Source organism: Chenopodium quinoa, unplaced genomic scaffold (assembly GCF_001683475.1).
Source record: "Chenopodium quinoa cultivar QQ74 unplaced genomic scaffold, ASM168347v1, whole genome shotgun sequence".
NCBI classification, from domain to species: domain Eukaryota; kingdom Viridiplantae; phylum Streptophyta; class Magnoliopsida; order Caryophyllales; family Amaranthaceae; genus Chenopodium; species Chenopodium quinoa.
Genome location: NW_018742205.1, coordinates 5,729,145 through 5,738,145, shown reverse-complemented (window position 1 = coordinate 5,738,145; position 9,001 = coordinate 5,729,145). Strand labels below are relative to the sequence as shown.

General features: G+C 30.5%; 1 protein-coding gene across 7 annotated transcripts; it reads right to left on the bottom strand.

The window, feature by feature from the left end:
- Positions 1-368: 368 nt before the first annotated feature.
- Positions 369-8,697, bottom strand: LOC110730561. Of its 7 annotated transcripts, none has more exons than XR_002513094.1 (14): positions 8,557-8,697; positions 8,225-8,333; positions 7,178-7,262; positions 6,403-6,709; positions 6,075-6,319; positions 5,543-5,756; positions 4,637-4,933; positions 4,388-4,547; positions 3,944-4,178; positions 3,542-3,720; positions 3,024-3,202; positions 2,764-2,892; positions 2,492-2,574; positions 949-2,352 (listed from the first exon to the last, which is right to left on the bottom strand). XR_002513094.1 is itself a non-coding variant. In XM_021910396.1 (13 exons), exons 9-13 carry the CDS (start codon positions 3,153-3,155, stop codon positions 538-540), a joined length of 732 nt encoding a protein of 243 aa, XP_021766088.1. In that variant the 5' UTR covers positions 3,156-3,202; positions 4,388-4,547; positions 4,637-4,933; positions 5,543-5,756; positions 6,075-6,319; positions 6,403-6,709; positions 7,178-7,262; positions 8,225-8,333; positions 8,557-8,697; the 3' UTR covers positions 369-537. The 7 variants fall into 7 exon arrangements, 3 of the variants coding, with proteins under 3 accessions (XP_021766088.1, XP_021766083.1, XP_021766075.1); XR_002513092.1 differs by having other exon boundaries at positions 950-2,352; positions 2,492-2,635; positions 6,403-6,704; XM_021910396.1 differs by lacking the exons at positions 3,542-3,720; positions 3,944-4,178 and adding an exon at positions 369-666 and having other exon boundaries at positions 2,155-2,352; positions 2,492-2,635.
- Between the last annotated feature and the right edge of the window lie 304 nt (positions 8,698-9,001).

The following is a 9,001-nucleotide window of genomic DNA, read 5'->3' as shown; positions in this document are numbered from 1 at the left end:
CCGACCCCAGCTAACCCACAAACCAACCACAAACCCACTAACCTACCCACAAACCCACTGATCTGAACCCACCAACAAACCCGCGTTTTGAGCATACCACCCACGACCTGAAAGTCTGAAACCACCAATGAACCAATTATTAGAAACCACCGACGAACCCACCATGAGAATGGGATAGGAGGAGGAGAGAGAAAAATAATGGGGATGAGGGTAAAATTAATTAAGGTTGGGGTTTAATCTAATGAAATCAAAATTTTAATTTAATAAGGTTAGTTATTTTAAAAAAAATTAAGGGTATAATGGTCATTTTGCACCCAAAAAAGTAACTATAAAAGGAGGTAGAATTAAATTTTTGGCTACATTTTTAAACCAAAATATCAAAACCATAATCTTATCATCAATACCATAAGCAAAGGTACTAAACTAACATATGTCTTGTTATAATATATTTATGTATACATAAAAAAAAGTAAGGAAATGTACTATTATATTTGTTTTAAATATCTCTCTAAAGATATATACTTAAGACCTACACAATCATATATCAATTTTGTTCTTCTTTGACCACTTTTTAGCTATCTTCATCACTCTTTTCCGTTCTTCATTTATTTCTGATGTTATAATCTTCCAACAATACTCCACTCTTAACCTTTTCATTTGCTCAAACTGCAAAAAAAAATAAAAAAAAATAAAAAAAAAAACCTTTAGAACATAATCAGAATTACTTTAAAACATAGACATGTAATTTAGAACATAATCAGAAATACTTTAGAACACTGAGCATTGACATGTAATTTAGAACATAATCTGAATTACTTTAGAACATAAACTTATAATTTCATAAAAGCGTGATAAAAAAAAAATTGAGTCATAATTAGAATTACTTTAGAACATAATCAGAAATACTTTAGAACATTGAGTCATTGACATGTAATTTAGAACATAATCAGAACTACTTTAAAATATAGACATGTAATTTATAACATAATCAGAAAAACTTTATAACATAAACTTATAAGGGAAATTCTTCATGGTGGCCTCAAGGATTCAGTTTTTCTACGTGGAAGGCGAACTTTTTTCCAACTCTCTTAAGTGGCACCAAGGTTTTGAAAAATTAAGCGTAGTGCCCAATTTTTGATTTTTTGGCTAACTTTTTTAATTTTTGGTTAACCATAAGTAATTAAAAAATTTATTAAAAAAAATTAAAAAAACCACCATCCAGCAGCCATCTGCCAAACCCACTGCCTACGTCGCCAATGCGCCCAGACCCCCTCCCTCAGTGCCGGCGCGCCCAGACCCCCCTCCCTCGGCGCCGGCGCCACCCTGACCTCCTTCTCTTCCCCTTCCCTAACCACCGTAACCTCAGCCCCCACCAATCGAAACCCCCTAAAAGTTGCCGGAAAAGTCCGGTTGCCCCTCTTCACACACTCGAAACCCTAGCACCGGCCTTTTCGAGGTGTGGGGTAGGGGCTACCGTACTTTTCACTATTTTATGGCTAGGGTTTTGATGTCGTACAATGGCTGGATTGGGGTTTCGAGGGTGGTGGCTAGGGTTTTGGGTTTCAAATGGTGGCTGGGGAAAAAAGGGGGTGGTTTTCGTGATTGGGCTGGTAAAATTGGGTCGAAGCTGGCGATGGGTAGGTTTGGCTCGGGGCTGGCGGTGGGGTATGGCAAGGTTGGGGGTTGGCGGTGGTGTAAGGCTAGGGAGGGGGCAGTGGCGATGGGCTTGTGTTGGTGTGGTTGGCGGCAGTGAAGGTGGTGGGTTTGGTGGCTGGCGGCAATGTGGGTGGTAGGTTTGGTGGTTGGGAAGGGGGTTAATTAGTTTGTTTAGTATAAAACTAATGGTTAGCCAAAAAATCAAAAAAAGGTCACTATACTTAATTATGAAAATCTAGAGTGCCACTTAAGAGAATGCAAAAAAACATTATCATTCATTTAGAATTTTTATATCCTTGAGGCCACCATGTAGAATTTCTCAACTTATAATTTCTTTAGAGCATGATTAAAAAAAAAAAATAATAAAAAAATAAAAAAAAATAAAAAAAAAAACTAACCAAGTCAAACCTCAACACCAAAACCTTCATAACCAAACACAACCAAATAAAACCACAAAAAGAAAACTTCATAATCATGTATGTCTTGTTCTAAACGTACATTGTCCTTCTCTAGTCCCGAATTCCATTGTTTTCCATATTGTCCTTCATATGTTTTCATGTGCTTCAATAGGAACACTCCACAATCATGATTGTTCTTGTTGCTCTTCCATTTCATATTCAAGTTTCTTGTTTCATAGGAGGATACAATGTCACTCTTCTTATCAACTTCTTGATAGAATTCACCAAATGCCTTCAACTAAAAAATTTTATAACTTATAAGCATATAGATTAAGCTATATATTTTTAGAACATATGTATATAGCTTATATATTTAAATATGTAGTGTAGAACATAAACATATAACTATTTAGAAAAGTTAAACTTTAATGACTTACCATCTTTGTAGTCTCATCTCCATATTTATCTTCAAAATAAATTTTTGGTGGAAGAAATCTATTATCAATCACATCAAGTGTTCCTTCCAAAAAGTTGACACACAACAAATAATAGTGACCCGGTAAAACAACCGGAAAGAAAACCTAATAGATAAATACAATTAAAGAATAAATTAAAAATATAAACATGTGGTTTAGAACATAATCAGATACTTTAGAACATAGATAAAAATAAATAGAATATAATAAAAAGAAAAAAAAAAACATATTACCAATTGAATGTTGTTGGAGGTTGTTACTTCAGCATTTGTCATTTCCTTTTTCATTTGCTTAAACAAAGCTTTCTTTCTATCATCTTGACTTTCAGTGTTTTTGAAGTATTTTTCGGTACAAAGAATGAGCTAAAAAAAAGGAAATTAAAAATTAAGTAATTAGAACATAGGTGTATTGTATAATCTATATGAGGAAAAAAAAATTAAAGTATAAGTAAGATATTTAGAACAAGATTATATGTTTAAGTTCAAAAACATACATAACATTCAGTAGAGAAAAATAATCTACTCTTTCTGTCTACACCACGCCTTTTGTTTTCATAATTCAATATGAAAACATAAGCATCTGCAATATTGTTCAACATGTGATTATTTCCTGTAAGACTATCCATATCATCTCTCCTAATCACCGGTGCCAATTGTCAACATAAAAAAGCTCCTAAAATGAGAAGAAAAAAAAATTAAATCAGAACATAATTTTGAACATAAGCATAGTACTTTAGAACATAAGCTTGTAACATTTAGAACATATACTTAGAAAATAAATATAGTTTAGAATTAAGCTCATAAATTATAGTGTAATTTATAACTTAGAACAAGTAGTTTAGAACATAAGTACCAAATTTAGGATGTGTACATATAGTTTCCAACATGTACTTTAGAACATAAGCTTCTAGCTTAGAACATAAGTACAATGTTTAGAACATAAGTATAAATTTTAAAACATAAGCACATACTTAGGGTATAAGCATATAAATGTACAGTGTTGAAATCTTACGCGTTATCTCCTTGAGCAAAAGCATATTCAGCTATCATTCTATGATCTACATTGCTGAAGAGTTTTTCATGATTAACCATAAAAGGTGAACGCAATTAAGTACATAGGTAGCTTAGCTTATTCTTTCCTCTTTTTTTCCTTGTCTGATCTTTTCTTCTTCTTCTTTTACTTCTTGCTTCCTATTCAATTAAATTAAGGAAAAAAAATATAAAAAAAAAAACACACACACATAGATAACAAACTCAATCAATAACTAAATCAAATAATAATTAAACAACAACCATAGCCTAAACCTAATTTCTAATGTTTTCAAAATAATTACCCTTGCTTGTTCTCTTTGTTGTCCATCAAAATAATATATGCATAAACATAATGTATGGATAAATATAAAACGATAATTACCATTGATGGACCTTCATCTTTCTTTTTCTTATCCTTCGGTTTTTTTTTTCTCATCCTACACGTTATAATATGAGTAAATTAACTTTTGTTATTACAAAAATTATATATATCAATAGGTAAGAATATATTATTTACAATTTTTAAAAGATAGGCATAATATAAAAGGCATAATTACCATTAATGGCTCTTCATTTTTATTTTTTGCATTTTTCAATTTTTTCTTCTTGATTTCACCCTACAAATCATAATATGAATAAATTACAAACTTTAGAACATACATAATAAACTTTAGAACATAAAATACAAACTTTAAGACATGCAGGATAAACTTTAAAACATATATAATAAACTTTAGAACATAAAGTATAAACTTTAGAATATATAGCGTAAACTTTAGAACGTATAGCGGAAAATTTAGAACATAAGCATATACGAAAATCATACCATATTCAATTAGTCTTTTTAGTACTTTTCCTTTTTCAAATCCAAGGTCTTTTTCAAATTTTATTCTTATATGAAACCTTTCCTTGTTCCACAATGCTATTAATGGAACTCCCCGTGGTAGCTCCAACCCTTTTCTTTGTACACGATCAAAATAGGATACCTATAAGAATTAATTAGACTATTTTTAGTGCATTTTGATCATAATATAAATTACATATATAAAGAATGGTAAAAAAAATTAAAAATTACCGTAAGAAAGATTAAAGGACCAATAAAGTAAGATTCTCCATCTAGCCATTTCTGAGAAGTTTCCATCAGGTGGTCCTTAATAAACTTGCACCAATCCAACTTAACTATATTCTTCGTATCCCTACAACTATACAATAATTTAATGTATAGTTGTGTGCTATTAGTTGAACACATGCAACTATTAACCACACAAACCACGAAATTCCAAATGAATTCATCGGAAACTCGATCTTCTGCTTTATCTACCTCTTTCACCTTTACAATCCTACTAATCAATTGTCCATTTGTTGGAGCACCCTTTAAGAGACAAAATAAAACATATAACTTAGAACATAGGTGGAAGTAATAATTAATATGCAGAAAATATTTTAGAACATAAGCATAAATTATTTTAGAACATAAGAAGAAATAATTTAGAACATAAAAGATTATAATTTAGAACATAGAGTATAATTTATAAATTATACATAGTTTGAAACATACAAAAAATACTTTAGAACATAGAGTATAATTTAGAAATTCAGAACAAGACCAGTAAACAAGCAAAAAATACAATTTAGAACATAAGCCAAATAACAACTTTAGAAGACAAACACAGAATAAAAATTACACTATAGAACATAGGCTGAAAATACTTTAGAACATAAGCTAAACATATTCTATAAGTTGAAAATACTTTAGAACATAACTTAAAGCTAATTTAGAACATAAGAACTTTAAAACATGATTATAATAACAACTTTAGAATACAAGAACAAAATATAATTTAGAACATAATCCAATTAAAAACTTTAGAACACTTTATTAAAAGGATAAGTAGAAAATAAAATTCGAACATAATACTTAAACTTTAAAATGTAGGATTAATAACTACACAAGTGACATTTTAAAACAAAATATTCATACCTTTTCAAGGTCAAAGTTTTTTCTCCATTTCTGTAAAAATTTTGCATATTCCACATCAAATTCTTCTTGTGGTTCATGAATTTTGACATCCCCCATTAGCAATCCATATGCCATGTGAACATCAATTTCATCAAAGAATATTTCTTCTTCTCTCCCAGGTAGCATCAAGCAACATCTTTTGGGATCAAAATTTGTAAGAAGTTGTTCCGTCAACCTAGAATTAAATTAAAGGTTTAGAATACAAAATACAAATAGATTAGAGCATAGAATAGAAATAAAAATAAAAATTAACACAATATTTAAACTTTAGAACATTAATTAGAATCTTATAAGAATTAGAACACGAAAATTATACATTACAAGTTTACAACATAATATAATCAATTATTAGAACATAGAAATAAAAAAAAATAAGCATAATAAATGAAACTTAAAACATTATAAGATTTAAAACACAATAAATATAGATTAGAACATAATAGTCAATCTTTAAAACATAAAAATTAAAATAAAAATTAGTGCTAGTGCTTACTGTGAATCGGCATAAAATGGTGCATCCAATTCCAAAAAAGCTCCAAATCCAATTTTCTTTATTGCTTGTTTATGCTTATCAGAAAGACCTATTAACACCGTTTTCATCTATTGCTTAGCAGGAACTCTTTGATAAGTTGTCCTCTTATTTAGATTTTTTTCCTCTTTGATTACTTGGACATCCTCATCATCCTCTTCTTTTTCAATCTTTCTTTTCTTACTTTTCACATTTTTTCTCAGAACACCCTGAAAAAAGATAAGCACGTGACATAGCTTATCAACAAATAAGATAAACATATAATTTAGAACATCAACAAATAAATTAGAACCTTTTTACTATCATCTTCCACGTCCTCTGTTTCATCATCTTCCTCCTCCAACTTTGTTTTATCCATCTCATCATCAACATCATCCTTATCATCTTCATCTCCATCATCATCCTCATCATCTTCTTCTTCTTTCATTACTTCTTTTTTGTCTCTTTCTTCTTCTTCTTCTTCCTTTTTTTTCAATTTTCGAGGTGGTTGAATCCTTGATGGAAGCTTGCTACGTCGTTTGAGAATATTTAGACTTTTAAAATGTTTCTCAAATTTCGCTTTGTCAATTACTTCCGCTTCAACATTTTCAACAACTTTCCTTTAAAATCAAATATAAATGATAAGAACATCTATTATAATCTTTAGAACATTGACAATTTAGAACATAATCAGAAATACTTTAGAACATTGATATGTAATTTTGAACATAATCAGAAAATACTTTAGAACATAAACTTATAATTTAAACATAATAAAAAAAATAAAAAAAAAATAACCAAGTCAAACCTCAACACCAAAACCTTAACCAATTTCAAACATAATAAAATAAAACCACAAAAGAAAAAGTTCATAATCATGTATGCTTTGATCAAAACTTACATATAGTGCAAATATAAAGTGTTAAGATGAAATTTAAATATAATGGAAAAACATTAGACCACAAAATAAGCTTTCAAACATATATGATAATCTTTAGAACATAATAGAAAACTTTAGAACATAAGAGAAAACTTTAGAACAAACTTTAAAACATAATAGGTAAACTTTAGAACATTAGATTAATTACCTTTTTCTTGAATAAGTAATTTTTTTTTTTTTGTATAATAGTAACTTCTTCTTTTGATTTTTCTACATTTTGGCCTTGCATTTTGCTGCAATTTTAAGAAATCAAAAACATTAGTAACATTTCAACGTTAGAAACATATTTTTGAACATAGGAATAATTTAGAATATGCTGAAAAAGAGTTTAGAACATGCTAAGCTAAGTTATGAAAAAGAGTTTAGAACATGCTAAGCTAAGAGTTTAGCACATAAATTGCCAAAAAAACTAAAAATCTAAGAAATAATTTCTCCTCCTTCTATATTGTACAGCGGGTTGCCTTTAGGGCACCAACAAGCCTTTTATTTCCCAAATTACTCCCTATCATGTCCTAATTTGAATCCATTTTCGGTGTCTCGAGTCCTAAACATTTCAATTAAGAAGCCAACAATCCCCTGCTTTATATGCAACTCCCCTGCTCCATCTCCTTGTGAGCACAACCAAATTCACACCATAAGCAGCCCACAAATTACTCCCTATCAACCCTCACTCACACCAGCCACCAACCATGACTCATTCATTCCTCATAAGCTACAAATGCTTTGGTCAACTCTTGTACACTAAACAATTACCATTCCAATTTTTCTTCCGTGATAAATGCAACCAGTCTTCATCTTTCTACTTCAATTATTTTACCAATTTGTCAGTTCATACAACTAAGTTTGCAGCAATATAATATAAATGAATATGAACTTCCTTATTACAATTATTTTTACAGTAACTACAGCTTCTATATACTTGGATTAGGATTAACACCAATTACCACCGTCACCCACCATCTCCAACCTCCTCCAACCACCGTCCACAACAACAACCACAACTCACAGCCACCCAACACCGCAAGCAGCCGCGCACCACCAAATCACCATTCAACAGCACCCCACGCTGCTCCTAATCACCGCACAACCATTACTCATCCTCGACCTCCACCATCACTCGCCCAAAATGACGCCAAAAAAAATCGAAAAAAATGGATTGAAATTATCTAATAATCAAGAGTAGCGCTGAAATTACCTCATATTTCTGAAATTTAAACACTAAAATCGCTGAAATTCGAACATTAAAATCGCTGAAATTCCAGCCCTAAAACCGTTAAAGTGAAAATCGCCGCAAAGTTTGAACCCTAAAATCGCCGAAAATTAATGAAAATCAAATCAAATCAGAAACATGAACAATCGAATTTAACTCATGCGAAATTCACGAAAATCAAATCAAAAAATCGCAAAAATTAAATCACAAAATCGCGTAAATAAAATTGCAAAAATCATATCGAAAAATCGCAAAATCTACTTTAACATCATGCTAATTTCATTAAAATTTGAAAAAAATCGAAAAAAAAAACATACCTGATTTGAAAATCCTTCGAATTGCAATTTCTATGGAGATTTTTGGGGGTTTGAGGAGAGAGAAAGTGATGAACACGAAGAGAGTGAAAGTTAGAGGAGAGAGAAAATTTTGGACGGTTGGTAAAGGGTTTGAGGTAGGATATGTGTTTTAATCTTAACCGTCCAAAGTAACTTAATCCTACGGCTGAGATTGGTTCCTATATAACTAGGGTTCTTGTATAAGGAGGGGTTCTTACCGGATCTCTCCCCTATATATATATATATATATATATATATATATATATATATATATATATATATATATATATACGGGTAGGTTCCGCTGAAAACAGAGCTTATGGTGAAAACTAAAAACAAGCAATCTTAGCCATTGAATGTTCACTAGATAATCTGATGGTGTGAAACAACCCAGAGGTGACTATATACAAAAATAAGGTAATTATAT

Excerpts from the sequence above, each read along its gene's own strand:
- LOC110730561 (XM_021910383.1), bottom strand. The coding sequence starts at position 6,181 with ATGAAAACGGTGTTAATAGGTCTTTCTGATAAGCATAAACAAGCAATA. Across the intron at positions 4,934-5,542 it reads AAAACTTTGACCTTGAAAAG|GGTGCTCCAACAAATGGACA; the intron begins GTATGAATATTT and ends TGTCTCTTAAAG. Across the intron at positions 4,548-4,636 it reads GTCCTTTAATCTTTCTTACG|GTATCCTATTTTGATCGTGT; the intron begins GTAATTTTTAAT and ends TAATTCTTATAG.